Source organism: Stigmatopora nigra, chromosome 15 (assembly GCF_051989575.1).
Source record: "Stigmatopora nigra isolate UIUO_SnigA chromosome 15, RoL_Snig_1.1, whole genome shotgun sequence".
In the NCBI taxonomy this organism is placed as follows: Eukaryota; Metazoa; Chordata; class Actinopteri; order Syngnathiformes; family Syngnathidae; genus Stigmatopora; species Stigmatopora nigra.
The window spans coordinates 12,244,573-12,261,200 of NC_135522.1; the positions used below are offsets into that span (position 1 = coordinate 12,244,573).

Consider the following 16,628-nt stretch of genomic DNA (forward strand, 5'->3'; position numbering starts at 1 on the left):
CGGTAGGCATTGTGTACTTGGAGTTAAAGGCCTCATCTTTTCTACACCAAACATTTTGCTAGGCACTATGGCCAAACAGCTCGATTTTTGTTTCGTCTGACCACAGAACTTTCCTCCAGAAGGTCTTGGTTCGTCCATGTGATCAGCAGCAAACTTCAGTCGAGCCTTAAGGTGCCGCTTTTGGAGCAAGGGCTTCCTTTTTGCACGGCAGCCTCTCAGTCCATGCAGATTCAAAACACGCTTGACTGTGGACACTGACACCTGTGTTCCAGCAGCTTCTAATTCATGGCAGATCTGCTTTTTGGTGATTCTCGGTTGAATCTTCACCCTCCTGACCAATTTTCTCTTGGCAGCAGGTGATTGCTTGTGTTTTCTTCATGATTGTGGCAATGACAAAACAGTGCCTTGCACTTTATACTTACAATTGTTTGCAGTTACTCTTGGGACCTGCCGCTGCTTTGAAATGGCTCCAAGTAACTTTCCTGACTTGTTCAAGTCAATGATTCTCTTTTTTTAAATCCATGCTGAGCTCCTTTGACTTTCCCACTGTAGCGTTTGTGGGCGTTTGCATCCAATGAGCCCTATTCAAATGGCCTCACAGAAGTCACCAGCTGTAGTCACTCATCACTCACAAGAAGTTAAGGGGCAATGCTATGAAGCTCATTTCACTGACTCAACTTTCTAAGTCACCCAAATTGCTCATTTGTGTTGCTGTATCTATATTTTTGACCCAGCGGATTGGATCACTTTCTCTTAACCCATAATAAGTCATAAAAGAACCAAACTTCATTAATGTTTTTTTGACAAAGAAGTATCTCTTCCAATCACTCTATCCAAGAAAAAAAACGGTTTGTAGAAATAACTGGAAACTCAAGAGAGCATGACATCATGTCCTTCACAGGTGTATGTAAACTTTTGACCACAACTGTATATTTTGGACTTTGGAGAATTGTCAATTTCCTACTTATCTAAGGTTGCCAAGTCTGAGTTTTGAGCTAAACTTCTCTTTATTTGTATGCCTTTTAAACAACAGAAAGCAACCTCTTTGGATGTCTTTTGAATGTCTTCCGTGCACTGAAAACACCCCATTTCTCTTCAGTCGTAGGGAAATTATGCCTATCCTAAATCAATTATTTTATCTAAACCAGCCAGGTACCATTTGGCTTATTATTTGGATGAATGCCATTTCTACAGTTTTCATGTTTGATATCATTAATCACCAAATAAATCTTAATACTTAAGACCTAATTCATAAATCACCCCCATATTGCTAACTTATTCAAGGATAGCTAAAATGACTGGCTGAGTTCCTCCTGCAACCGACTCATCTCACCCTCACCAAGGAGACGGTGTCTACCTATGATAAGAGCCATTTTCTGTAGCTCACTGTCACCACAATTAAAACCTACAATAAGTAAATTTGAGAAAATAACCTTTCACTAGGCATTTCCTAGTGACACATTTCAGTCTTTAATGAAGGACTCACTAATTATTACCATTATGTCATATTCTCCTCCCGTTTCTAATCTTCCCTCATGTAAAAGTATTTTGAAAAAAACAACCATTCAAAGACATTATTAATAGTCTTATACTTCAAAAGCTAGTTTTCTTCATCTAAGAGCCCTTTGAAATCAATCTTACTCTATTCCCAATTTCGAAGACAAACTAACGGATCTTTTACCAAACAGATTGTGTAAAATCCGAAAAATGTGAAAGTACCTGCAGAACCCTGCATTTCCTGCTGACTATGTTTTGCTCTTATTCTGAAATTATTATTATTTCAATGGAAGCGCGCTTTTAGCCGCTAACTGTGAGCTTTAGACTCGATGCAAAAGCAGGATTTCTCTTATCACACACAGCTTAACTGTCACAAATTCCTTGTTTTTCTCTGTTTACAAATGCCTTCCCAGCAATGTATCTTGTTTGAAATGTTGCTTTTTAGCTGTGAATATTGCAATTTAGAGAAAACTACCCATAGTCCATAATCAATTAAATCCTCATCCGGTATCCAACCATTTAACACAATTTGCAGAGATTCCTTTATCTCAAAAAAGGATGCAAGCACAACATTATTCCATGGCAAAAAAAAAACAATTTTTGCACACTCAGCAACGCCAAGGGCCAATTGATGTAATGTCATCACGGAAGGGATCCGCCAATGTTTTACTTTGAGAATCGTTTAATTTCAACTTCCTGACACCCTCACATTTCACTTCCACAGACAATCTTTACTAAATTCGGGATGACGTCTACCCAAATCAGACGATGAACCCACTAAACTAACATCCAGAATCCTTACAAAATTCACAACACCATTCCACTAGATGCCAAACAATTCATTGCTTGGACACACTCCACAGTCGTAAACGTAGTGTTCAACCCACCTCACACAACACGGTGTTGGTTTATCTGCCGTAATGCCAATATAAATAATAGTCACAACTTAAGAGTTTCCGCAATTAGATACATTTGTAAATAACTAAAACAATGCCTTTTCCGTCATGCATTTCACTCCTTTGTCTCGTAATTTTTTAAACTTTTTTTCTGAAACAAAACAACTCGCTTTGCTTTCTTTGCATTGGCATTGTTTCCTGTCGTTGCCATTATCAACTAAAAATTTGTTTCATCATATCCATCTTTCTCCATTTTATATAGATCACCCCTTCGTTTAGTGTGAATTTTAACCCGCAGGTCTACTATTTTATGTAAATGAAGCTGGCCAGCAAACCCATGTTTGTCTATCCATAAATGTACGTGTTAACCTTTTGAAGCGCTTTGATTCACAACAAATTTCCAATCCGCACACACCTGTCCGTTTCGGATCATCTTCACTAGCCACCTTGCTATTCGATCTCCCCATTTTGAAACAGGTGTGTAATCAGGGCAGTAGTTTCCCCGTTATTTATATTTTTCCTTCCCCTTTCGTTTGTTTTCCTTAGATTATCATTACACATGCAACACACAAGTATACTCGCAGATCTTAAGTACCGACTGGCTTAGGTACAGGGCACCGATGGCCTTCAGTTTTATAGACTAATTCTACGTCTCTTCACCTGCGAGGGACTAGTATTTACTGGGTTTTATCGTCGCCACCAACTGGACGTGATCTCCATTCGGACCCCCCTCACGAATGGACCTTTACATGAATGATTCACCCACATTCGGAAACTCCTCACGAATGCATACATTCATGTGGATTTACCGGAGGTGTCTTCAACTCTTTTAGGATGTTTCTTCAACTGTTGGGAACCCAGCTCCAGCCCGCAAAGGGTCTTAGATGTCGTGGCCACGGTCTTTCCCATACGTAGACTAAGTGCCTGGATTCCTTCGATATATTGACTTCCAGGCTCGGTGGACCAATATGTTAGGTTCACACAATAGGCATTCCCAATGCACGCACAAATAAAGAGAAAAGTCAATCTTCTGGATTTTTTTTTGCAAGGAGAAATCAAACTGGTGAGGTCTAGTCCCCACTTCGTTCTGGCGTCACACACTTCTTTTTTTCTTTTTTATTAACTTCAAGGACCCTTGTTACAATGGACGTCTCAGCTCTCAAGGGAGGGGTGGGAAACAGAAGCGAGACGTCAAATAGGCAAAACAAATGAAGGTCATGTGCAGCCGTAGGATCTTCTCTACATTCCAGCAGTCCAAGTGGATCGGCTTCCCTTTTGTTTAGTCTAATTAAGGAACAAAACATTTACTTCGTTGCAAGCAGGCATTTTAGATGAAGTAAGTGAAGCACTTTCTTCATTGCAAGCAAATATATAATAATGATAGAATAGTAACCCTAACAAACAGCATCATGTTATTGTCTCTCTTGGTGAAATTGAAAAGTCTTAAATGAACAAAAAAAGGCATGAATGTGTTGATGATAGTTCAGCCCTTTACTCTGTGCTTTGATGCCGGAAAGAAACAAATATACAGTTAGAAATTCCTCTAGGTAGGAAATTTTCAGGTTAGGAAAATTTCCGAGGTGCAAATGAGTGCCTCAAGATACCGCAAAAAGATAAAAGTTACAAAAACATAAATTCATTTCTTGTAACCATTATTTTATTTTGGAATTTTCGCGGGTGCACTGCATGGTTATTTCACCACACTCTACTGGGTTCTCATTGGCTATCTCACTAGAACCCTCTGTTTCTTTGATCGCCGTTGTGTGTCTGAATTTATGCTTGGAATAACCTGTGGCCGAGTCTTCATGTTTCATGATTCTCCTAATGGTTGGAGACATTTTACAAACTTTTTCTGACTTAGTGGAAAAAAAACATCCTGAAAAAGTGTCCACGAGTTGTGCGATCACCTACTTTGACGACTCTTGTCTTGTGCATTTTAGAAACATTAAAAGTCGTCGAAGGCTATTGTCTTTAGATCTATTTTTCTCAAAACGTCCGTCAACAAGTTCCGCCGAAGGGACCTTAAATCCAAACAGGTAAAAGCAGTGGCGATAAATAGAATGGGTGAAATTAGATGGCAAAGAAATCATAACATTTTATTAAAAAAGATTAAAACTTTCATTTAATATTGTTTTGAATTCCTAATTTCTTCTTTGTGTTCATGTTCGTGTGCTCTCTGCCTGTTGCCTAACGTAAGCTTCCTGACACTTGTGCACATGGGCTTCAACACGAATAGATTTTGCATCATTTCAATGGCTTACTAAATGGAATGAATTGTTGATGCCGATATAACAGCGACAAGAATCAAAGGCTTGGGAGCAAGGTTCTCTCTAAGCTGCGCGTGTGCGCAATTGCGTACTACTCTCGTGCTCTCTGCGCAAGGAAACATAAGCAGCGCACAAAATAAAATCCAACCTGACTTGACAAAAATGAACAAATTACATTTTCTTTCTGCGCCATTTTTCAAAGGAACTCAGAGTGACAGCTTGTCACAGACAAATGACAAGAAACGGTAATTTCAGATATAACTGACTAACACGGTCTAGCCCAGGGGTGGACAGACTTATCGGCCCGGGGGCCACATGGACTTGAAAAAAAATTTGACAGATGGGCCGGGTCAGCACAAAATACGATACATATAAAAAACTGCATCCGTTAACAGTACATATGAAACAAACAGAAAAAAAGGACTAAAGTATTAACATACTCATCATTAATGTAAAAAGTAAAGTACAAAGTAAAGTAAAATGGAATGCATTAAGAAAAATTTGAATGTAATTTAAAAAAAGATAGAGGGGCTGTAAAACACGAAAAACAAATGAGTGGACAGAGCTACTGCCACTGGCTTCCGCGTGACACCGCCATCTTGAGGGAAAAAAAACATTATTTGGACATCGTCGGCGGGCCGGATGAACAAAATGTTCTGTGGATCATGTAAACAAAATGGTTTCACCAATCACTTATGAATTGAACTAGCAATACTGTACATGATACACACACAACAACAGAGTATGAAACACATTGGCGTGACCAAAAAGGATACTGTTGGCAATACAAAACAGGTCAATCTAGCCTTAATGTATTTTTTTCACCATTTATGCTCAAGCTCATAAGTAGAGGCAATTTAGAGTGTCCAATTAGCTTACCTTCTATGTCTTTGGAATGTGGGAGGAAACCGGAGTTCCCTGGGAAAACCCACACAGGCCCGGGGAGAACATGCAAACTCTACACAGGTGGAACAACCTGGATTTGAACCCAGGACTCCTATTCTGAGGCCGACGCGCTAACCACTCTCTCCGCCGGCCCGCCGTAGGCAGTCTCCCGTCCCAAGTACTAAACAGACCCGAACCTGCTTGGCTTCCGAGATCAAACATAATTTCAGGGTAGTATGCATAAGCCAGTGGTTCTTAACCGTTGTTGACGCTACCAAGCCCTACCAGTTTCAGATTCGTATTCACCGAACCCTACTTTTGTGTAAAATAAATATGATTTTTCTCAAATTCAAGATATATAAATTCCTTGCAGGACTGATTGGCCAAGCAATGTCACGTGTGATCACCTGCAGCCAGTGATTGTCAAGTGGGGCATGTTATCTTGTATGGACATGATGAGTTGATGTGTTTTGACCTCTCCAGCAGAGGCTCCACCGAATCCCTTGAGTTCGACCGAACTCATTTTAATTGCCACAAGCCCAACAGCTTTCATGTTGTTTTATAATATTTTTCACATATAATGTAATACCTTGATATACCTCTCCCAACATACAAGAAATTTGAGATGCGAGTAAAATTCATTCATTCATTCATCTTCTATACCGCCCATCCTAGAAATGGTTGCGGACAAACATTACTGGAGCCTATTCCAGGTGCCTTCAGGCGAAAGGCAGACTACTCCCTAGACTGGTCGCCAGTCAGTCATAGTGCACACAGTGAGACAAACAACCATCCGCACCCCCAATCATACCGCCACCAGCAGGAATTGAGCCCCCACCTGCCTGCACCAAAGTCAGGCAAGTGAACCACTACACGACAAGGCGGCTACACGAGGAAAAGTCCGAGCAAATTTTTGCCTTGATATATGAGAACATTTTGAGGTACTACAGTAGTAAGAATCAGCACACTCTGCTCTTCTAAGACATCAACCCGACATTTGGGTCTTGGGCGCAGTTGGGCGTTCCAACAGGACAATACCCCAAACACTCATCAAAAGTGGTAATGGAATGGCTCAATCAGGCTAGAATTAAGGTTTTCGGATGTCCTTCCAAAAGTCCTCAGTCCAGTGACTCGCCCGGTTTGGTTACCCCCGGACACTTTTTCGGACCTCTCTCTGGGTTCTCGCTTGTCCATCTATTGTGGACCACCGTCTGATGGCTAGTAGGGGAGCTCAGGTAGATTTTTTTTTTTTTTTAACCAAGGCCCGTTTTTTTTTTTTTTTTTTTACATCAGTGCTGAGTTCTAGTAGTAAGCGGAGGACAGGGGAGTGGCTTGCGAGTTACAGTGTGGATTTTCACAGTTTTATGAACTTAATAAAAAAGTCCCCCAAAGAAAAACAATGTAGTGAAGCCGCGATAATCGACCGATTACTGTATGTGTCATGGCCAAAAGAAAATGCTGGATATGAGCGAATGAATTTTGTTTCATCTGCAAGCTCTTCCAGGGATGGTGAGAAGTTTTGAATATTGCTCCGCCACATCAAGAGGAGCCAGATAAGGTGGCTCGTTATAGAAGTAGGATTTTTCCTCCTTGATCCCCGAGGTGTTTTGGGCAAACCTCAATGAAGTGGCTGGATAGGGGGAAGTCTCAGATTCCCTGCTCCAGCTGCTGCCTCTGCAGCCTGAGAAAATGAATAAATATGCTGGACTCTTTTACATTAATTATTGCTGATTGAATTATCTTTGAATAGCATCAACCGTTTATTGATATATTATAATATATTATTTTTACAGCATTTTAATCTGGGGTTGCTAATTTTCTGTTTTGCTTCAGGTATCAGCCCTCCTTTCATGGTGTAGATCTTTCTGCGCTGCGGGGTGCGGCAGTAGATGAGTATTTTCGCCAGCCAATTGTGGTATGTATACCGGGAGCACTCATGTCTGGTATTTTTTGTTATTGTTATATTTGGGCGTACCAAGTGTGTTTAGCAGCTACTACATTTCACTCATCTACAGCATGATTTGAGTAAATGAGCTACCGTAATGACAAGGATGATCACAAAAGTATGATGAGTAATAGATGCAGATCATTAAGTCAGGCTAAACTAAAACTAATACTAATAACTAGGCTTAAAGTTCAGAATATTGGTTATAACTTCTACCCAGAAAAATTGTCTGAACTTTTGTCACCAGGTGTAAATGTATTGTTATCAAGTTACTCCAAAAATGTAAATCTGTTGCTGCAGATTTTGCTTGTTTGAAATGCAATGTTAATTTTGGCAACACAAAATTGTCATCAAGTCATAAACACATCGACCAAACGTTCATTCATTCATTTTCCGAACCGCTTATCCTCACAAGGGAGGGTGCTGTAGCATATCCCAGCTAAGTACTGGCATCAGGTGGGGGGCATGCTGAATTGATGTCCATCCAATTGCTCGACCGCTCATACTCATACCTAGTGGTAATCTTGAGTTTTCATCCAGCCTACCCTGAATGTTTTTGTGATCTGGTAGGAAATCGGATTACCCAGAGAAAACCCACACAAGCCTGAGGAGAGCAAATGTATAACACGTTTCCCGCTGCTTCTGGGTAAAGTCCAGTACATCTTTGCTCCAGATGAGGGTTTGGCAGCCCAAAATGCTAAAAGAGCCATATTAGATGTCTGCAGCAGCAAAAAAAATTAAAAGCCTTAAACAGTCATAACTCTACTTATGAAAATAATTGGTTCCAAAACTTTTTTCGTTACTTGAAATGTTCATAAGTACAGGTGTATTTTATATGTAAATTCTCTAATTCGTTCCACGGTCCTCACATATCTACCATTTAAACCAAAATAAATAAATATAGAAGTATATTAAATTTCCTGATTTTCCCCCTTTTAAATCAATACCATATTTTCACGACTTTTCGGCACATCGTATTTTTATCAATTTTGGTGACTGAAAAAGTTGTCAGTGAAATGAGCTTCATAGCATGGCCTCTTAACTTCTTGTGAGTGATTGAGTGTCAATAACGAGTGCTATATCTGTATTTTACACACACTAAGCACGCACCGTTCTTTTAGACGCAGCCAGGTATGGCATATATATTATTTAAGGAATAGCACTGTCTACGGAAGCAGCCCCAGACGCTAATTCTGGCGTGCAGTGACTGCTGGGATATATAGTCATTTTGTCAATACACCCAGGTTGACGGCTGTGATAACTTTGCACTAATAGTATCAATATACTACAACGGCAAACAAACTAATTTGGTGCTATGCACAGAATGCACACTACACCCGCACGCTAAAACCACGTTTTTAAAAAAGGCAACGGAAGCAAAACTGAGTTCGGTTTTACTTCAATTAGCCATTTTACAACGTACTCGCGTCATCATCACCTACAAAACCATCAAAGTCCTCATTTTCTGTGTCCGAATTGAACAATTGTCTGTCGTAAACGCTGAGTCACAATCCATTCGCAAATAGTAGCTAGGTGGTAGCTTGCGTAACTAGCCCGGCCGGCGCTGCCTGCCGCCATTCGTCATGCTGTGTTGATGACAATGTATACAGGCCACAATCCATTCACAAATAGTAGCTAGCTGGTAGCTAGCGTAACTTGTCAACGGTGCTTTCCATGCTTCGTCAAGCTTTATTGATGTCAATGTATACAGGCCACAATCCATTCGGTGTATTGACAAAATAACTACTACATATCCCAGAATTCACTGCGCAGTACTTTGTCTACGGGAAAATAGTAGAGTCGGGGGCTGCTTGCCGTAGTTGTCCTATGGACTGATTTATTTTATTTCACATGATAACAATTTTACTGCAACTGTATGTATGTATATATGTGCTTATATCATAGACGCCGTTCAAAGCGGCTGCTTGTTGCTGCAGCTTCCTAAACCCTCACTCGTATTCTGTGTTTTTACAGCTTTTTTACAGTTTTTTTAATCCTTTTTTTAACGTTTTATTGTCTCTTAGGATTTTACTTGTTACTTTACTTTATATATTAAATTCGATACTTTAATGTTTTAAAACTTTACTTTCAAGACTACTTCAAGAATCAAGCAGAGAGGCAGTCTTTGATCTATTAGTTTTAGTTTATCTTTTCAAATTTTGGACATTACATTTTTGACCCACTCAGCCATGCCTACGCTGTTTTACACAAAGGATCAGCTGTTAGCGCTACGCAACACCTGGATTCCCCTGGACATGGACACCCCCGCGGAGTTGAAGAGGATGCAGAGCTGGATGAAAATGTCAGGAGAGAAAGCGATGCTTCAGACCCAGCATTTCATCTATTATTCCCACCAGGGAACGAAAGAGGCATACAGTTCAGTCCCCCTGCCCCCACTGGGCCGCTCAGACCACAACCTGATCCATCTAAACCCCCACCTACATCCCTATGGTGAGGAAAATAAAACCTACCATGAGGATCATACAAAGCTGGACTGAGGAGACGAGCATGGTACTGGGACTGTTTCGAGACCACTGACTGGGAGCTGCTGTGATGTTCACATGGGGAAGACATCGACAGGTTGACCCACAAATTCCCATCACAAATTATATTGACTTCTGTGTTGAGAACATTGTACCCTCCAAGAAGGTCCGTTGTTACTCCAACAATAAGCCATGGGTCACCAGGGATCCGCACCAATCCGCCTGTCGATCTCCAGCGACATTCTTCCTTCACTCGTGAACAAGACTGCAAGATACTTAAACTCATCCTCCACCTGGGGAAGGACCAGGTCCCTGACCCGGAGAGGGCATGCCACCTTTTTCCCCAAATGAGGACCATGGTCTCAGATTTGGAGGTCCTGATTCTCATCACAACCGCGTCACACTCGGTTGCGAATCGTTCTAGCGAGAGTTGGAGATCATGGCCTAATGAATCCAACAGAACCACATCTACATATATGTTAGCCTACTATCAAACTGACTAAGTTGGCTGGCTACAAATATATCACGAGCAGCATGATTCATTCATTCCTTTTCTGAACCAATAGGGTCGCAAGGGGTGCTGACTTCGGGCCAGAGTTGGGGGACACCCTGAATCGCTAGCCAGCCGATTGAAGGGTATGAGGAGACAGACAACCATTCACGCTCATACCTAGAGGCAATTTAGAGTGCAATCAGCCTACCATCCATGTTTTTGGAAGGAAACCAAAGTGCCCAGAGAAAACCCACGCAGGCCCGGGGGAGAACATGCAAACTCCTCACATGGGGGACCGACCTGGATTTGAACCCAGGTCCCCCCCTCTTAGGCTGACACGCTAACCACTCATCCACTGGGCTACATACATGAAGGATGTGTGAATTCAAAAGTGTCATCTTTGTGTCACAGATCTTTGAACTACATGGTTGCAATACTTTTATTTGCACTCTTTAGATCTTAAACAGTTTTTACATCTATCCACAGGACACATTTGACATCCGTATTCTGATGGCAAAGTCTGTCAAATATACTGTTAACTTTCTGGAGGCGAAAGAAGAGGATCTTTACAGGTGTGTATACTAACACAATAATGTGCACGTTTTTAAAGTTTTGTATTGTGTATGCTTATCAGTATTTTCTAATCTGTTTTTTTTCTTCTATCATTTAGGATAGAGATCCCCTTTAAGTTCCACATGATGCATTCTGGCCTTGTCCATGGCCTGGCTTTCTGGTTTGACGTGGCATTCATGGGTTCACTGTAAGTCGTATATGACATAATTAGACTTCTAACCAATGTTCCCTCTAAGCTGCGCACGTGCGCAATTGCGCACTACTCTTGTCTTCTCTGCACAGCAGCAATCATATGTGGGTGCAGTGAATAAAATCCAAACTTTTTATTTTTTTTACCCCTTTCCCTATGATGGCGCCGTTTACGCGGCAGCCAGTGGCAGTAGCTCTGTCCACTTTTATTTTTTGTGTGTGTTTTACAGCATGTTTTACATTAAAAATTAGAAGAAACATTGCTTCTAACGCTCCTTAACCCCTTTCAGCCCTATTTAACAATTTTCAAGTTTTTGTTTAGGGTTTAGAACATTTGCAAAAAATCACAAAACTTCTTTATATCAAGTAGGAAAAAGTACAGGCTGTCCTTAAATGAGGACAGTAGGTTAAAATTGGTTAATTTTGATTTGGGGTTTTACAGTGTTACCAAGCCATTGTTCCTTAGATTTGTCCCACATTTGTTATTTTCCTCATTCAAGCTCTTTATTTGCTCTCTCCCGAAAGTATGACAGTATGGTTGTCCACTGCACCGACAGAACCACTTACTCACTGGTATCAGGTTCGCTGTTTGCTGCAGTCTCCTCTCTTCACAAAGGCTGGAGATACACTATCCGGCACTGCACTACTAGTGGCCAATAAGAGGTATGATTATTTTCTGAGAATTAGGACATTTTAAAGCCAACAAGCATAGATGTGCGATGTTACACTATAGACTGAAGGCTATGATGAAGTGCACGCATCCCCTCTCTCACTAACTCATCCAAACCCACTCCAACAATCATCAATCAAGTTCTATATTTTTTTGACTATATGGTACACTTCAAAGTCCACTTTTCTTTCAAATGTGGATTGGCGCCTCAATGTGTAGTGGCTTGTGTGCACCGCATTTAAATACAGTGGTAGCTCTACTTACGAATGCTTCAAGAAGGTTACAAAAAGCTTTATGTAATTTTTTGTCCCAAGTACTGTATTATAGTTATAAATTGGTTCTCGCAAAAGTTTGCTGGCCTTTCATTGGCTAGGTTGGATAATGCAACTTAATTCTTTGTTTTTCATCGTGGGGCCCCAAGAAAGTTATTCTAGTTGCAAGTGAAAATAATAAGCGGGCTCTGTTATTAAAGTGTCCTGCTATCGCTGTAAAGTTTGCCTTTTGCATTTTAGGAAATATATGACGTCATCAAATCATGTACATATGTGTGAATATGTGTGTGTGTGTGTGTGTGTGTGTGTGTGTATATATATATATATATATATATATATATATATATATATATATATATATATATATATATATATATATATATATATATATATATATATATATATATATATATATATATATATATATATATATATATATATATATATATATATATATATATATATATATATATATATATATATATATATATATATATATATATATATATATATATATATATATATATATATATACATATATATATACATATATATATACATATATATATATACATATATATATACATATATATATACATATATATATACATATATATATACATATATATATACATATATATATACATATATATACATATACATATATATACATATATATATATATATATATATATATATATATATATATATATATATATATATATATATATATATATATATATATATATATATATATATATATATATATATATATATATATATATATATATATATATATATATATATATATATATATATATATATATATATATATATATATATATATATATATATATATATATATATATATATATATATATATATATATATATATATATATATATATATATATATATATATATATATATATATATATATATATATATATATATATATATATATATATATATATATATATATATATATATATATATATATATATATATATATATATATATATATATATATATATATATATATAATTTGTAATTTTTCTGGTTGTTTGATAATCTTGGCTTTGCACTGTTTCCTAGCCATTTTCATATCAATATTTCTGTACAGTAATACCTTGACATACGAGCGCCCAGCATACGAGGAATTTGAGATACGGGTAAAATTCTGAGCAAATATTTACCCTGAGATATGAGACAAATTTTGAGATACGAGTATTTGAACAGCCGCGAGAGGCTGCTTATGATTTCTCTTGCCGCATCTCCCTCGTACAAAGATCTCTAGGAGCACTGAGCGGAGCGTTGCACAGGAACTCACAGATGCAATGAAGAGAATCAATAACTGGCTTGAAAAGTCTCAACTACACTTAAACATCTCAGACTTTCTGTCTGTGCTAGAGCGACAAATAACTGAGCACAAAGTTTTTGTCCATTAAAAACAATCAATGTAGTTCAAGAATTCAAATAGCTAGGAATCAGTCTTGACTCTCAACTAGCTTTAAAATGACAGTTAAAAAACCCACGCTAAATAAAATTAAATTCGATTTGTGCAACTTGTGCTTCATTACAAACAATCTAACTGAGTGAGCAAAATTATATTTTGACACGATGATATCACACCACTTTCTACCTAACAAGTTGGTCATCGGCCTGCGAAGCAACACTAAAACCAATTGAAACCATTTATGAGCTGTGAAAGTATTGGACAGAAAGCCAAAAATTACCACCACTGTCAGATTTAAAAAAAAAAATCAACCGAACTGGAACAATACTGTTAAATACAGACACTCCCCTACTTACAAACGAGTTACGTTACGAGCGATTGTTCATTAGTTGAATTTGTTCGTAAGTTGATTCAGTGCTATATTTTGTTTTATGATTTATGTTTAAGGCCTATATATGTATATTGAAGGTTTATATAAGTGCATTTGTATGTTTACGGCTTGTATAAGTAACCAGCATTTGTTTGTACTGAAAAAAACATTTAATAAAATGGAGAGAATACATACAGTACTGTGTACATACATTAGGGACTGTTTATAAATAGTACTGACGGTCGAACGATTCAAGTTGTATTCCCGTGCAACGCTCACCACTTTCTCACGCGCACCAAGCTTTATTATTGGCACTTTCGTTTCAAATTAAATCGCTTGCCTCTTTCTTGCACCTTCCTCACTAGAAGCCTTTCGATTTTCACCAACCATATTGAATAATGGATGCACGAGATATTTAATGATAAAAATGAAAAAAGTTATTTGCTCACTGGAGATGCGTTCACGCACTTCCGCACTGCAACGAACTGGGCAGAGGAAGGTGGATGCTGGGTGAGCTGAGCTCTAACAGCGCCTGGCGTCGGTATTAGCGGCGGCACTACTCGGAAAAAGGCGCGCGATACAAAATCGAATTCCCGAACATTTTTCGACATTAACGCAATGTGCAGACATGTTCGTATGTACTGTTGTTCATAACTCAAATCTTCATAAGTAGGAAAGCGTCTGTATGCAGATGCCACCTTTGTCTACAAAATTTCTAATACCTAGCCCCTCCTCTATTGCAAGATTTTGTACAATAAAAACACAGCACATCAACAAGGGCTGGCTCGAGAGGTGACTGTAGTTCCCTTCAAAAAGAGTGCTTTCACCAAAGCACCTTCTCTGTCTGCACATACCTGTAACTCAATACAGTAATACCTTCTCATACGAGTACTTCAACATACAAGGAATTTGAGATACGGGTAATATTCCGAGCAAATATTTGACTTACAAGAGATACAAGACAAATCGGAATAACGAGCATACGAGGTGGCCGAGATGCGAGAGGCTGCTAATGATTTCAGCCGACTCTCTTTCTCGCCGAATCTCCCTTGTGCAAAGATATTTACGAGCACTGGGCGAAGCATTCTATTTCTTCCATGTCTTGCTTTAGTCAGTGCAGAATTAAGGGAAACACAATGGGTCCAAAGCAAGCCAGTGCAATGAAGGTTAGTGCGAAGAAAAGCCATATGATGACAATCGATATTAAGTACGTGTGTAGAAACTGGAAACTTAAAGTATTCCTCTACTTATGAAATGTTCAAGTTACAAACAATGTTCTGGAAGCAATTCATTTCGTAGGTAGAGGTATGACTATTTTGTTGGACTAAGTCTAGCCCTAAAATTCCTGTAGTTAAAAATTCACATTATGGAAAAGTTGAAAACTCCCATTTCATTTAAAATACAAGCAGGAGAGAACAAAAAGTACAAAAGAGAGTCATTTTAATTTCAATTTACCAATTTCATCAAATGCAGCTGGGTATGATGACAATTAGGCTTTTGTCGAGTCAATGAGGATGACAAAGCCTATGTCCGATTATTCTTATGATTTTTAGTTTTAGTTGAAGGGGGGAGTTAATTACCTATGTTAGATGCAACAGAAAAAATGCTGGTTCTGCAATATCGAAATTAATATACAAACACTGTGGACACTCATGATACGAGCACAACCCGACCCACGACAAAGCTCTTAGCAAAAATGCTGATACATTCAAACCACTGAACGGGTGAGTGTGGTAACCAACAATTATATAGGATTGTTTGTGGCGACCACATGGTGGAGCCACTGCGTATCACACAAAGGTTCCAGTTAAAGACCAAATATTCCGGATTTTTACACACTAATTGAATGATAGTCTTCAAAAGTAAATGTTCATGACTTTTCTTACATTTACAACCTCTCATCTCTACTAAGAAGCCTGTCCATTAAAAATATAAAACTTCATAACCTAAAATTAATTATTTAATTATTATTCAAGGTGTAAAGACAACAATGCAGGCTAAACGCTTTGTTGTGGTTCGCATGCTGATGTTGACTAGGCGCAGTTAGCCCGAATGCTAACTATCTAATACATTTTATTTTACTTTATATACAATATTTGAATTAAAATAACAAATTTAAATACTTAAGGCATTTATGATTTTTTTTAATTCATATAAAATAAAAACGCAATGTATTGGAGCCACAAATGTAGAAGACGTGAAATGGTAAAGGATGATAATACCGTATTTTCACGACTATAAGGCGCACATAAATGTCTTAAATTTCCTTCAAAATAGTCCAGTGCGCCTTATATATGGACCAAAACTAAAATTGTTATCACGATAAAATAAAATAAATCCGTCGATAGGACAACTATGGCAAGCAGCCCCCAACTCTACTATTTTCCCGTAGACTCAGCACTGCGCAGTGAAAACTGGGATATGTAGTAGTTCTTTTGTCAATAAACCCAATGGATTGTGGCCTGTATACATCGACATCAATAAAGCTTGACAAAGCTTGGAAAGCACCGTTGGAAAGTTACGCTAGCTACCAGCTAGCTACTATTTGCAAATGGATTGTGGCCTGTATACATCGACATCAACACAGCATGACGAATGCTGGTAGGCAGCGCCGGGCTAGTTATGCTAGCTAC

The 16,628-nt window shown here is 38.5% G+C and overlaps 1 protein-coding gene across 2 annotated transcripts in view; it reads left to right on the top strand.

The window, feature by feature from the left end:
* The window catches only part of carm1 (coactivator-associated arginine methyltransferase 1), a 68,466-nt gene that overhangs the window by 27,959 nt on the left and 23,879 nt on the right, over positions 1-16,628 (top strand). For both annotated transcript variants that reach the window (XM_077734533.1, XM_077734534.1), the window contains exons 8-11: positions 7,379-7,460; positions 10,953-11,038; positions 11,137-11,226; positions 11,754-11,891. In XM_077734533.1, the coding sequence (XP_077590659.1) occupies positions 7,379-7,460; positions 10,953-11,038; positions 11,137-11,226; positions 11,754-11,891 (396 nt within the window). The remainder of the gene's footprint in view (positions 1-7,378; positions 7,461-10,952; positions 11,039-11,136; positions 11,227-11,753; positions 11,892-16,628) is intronic.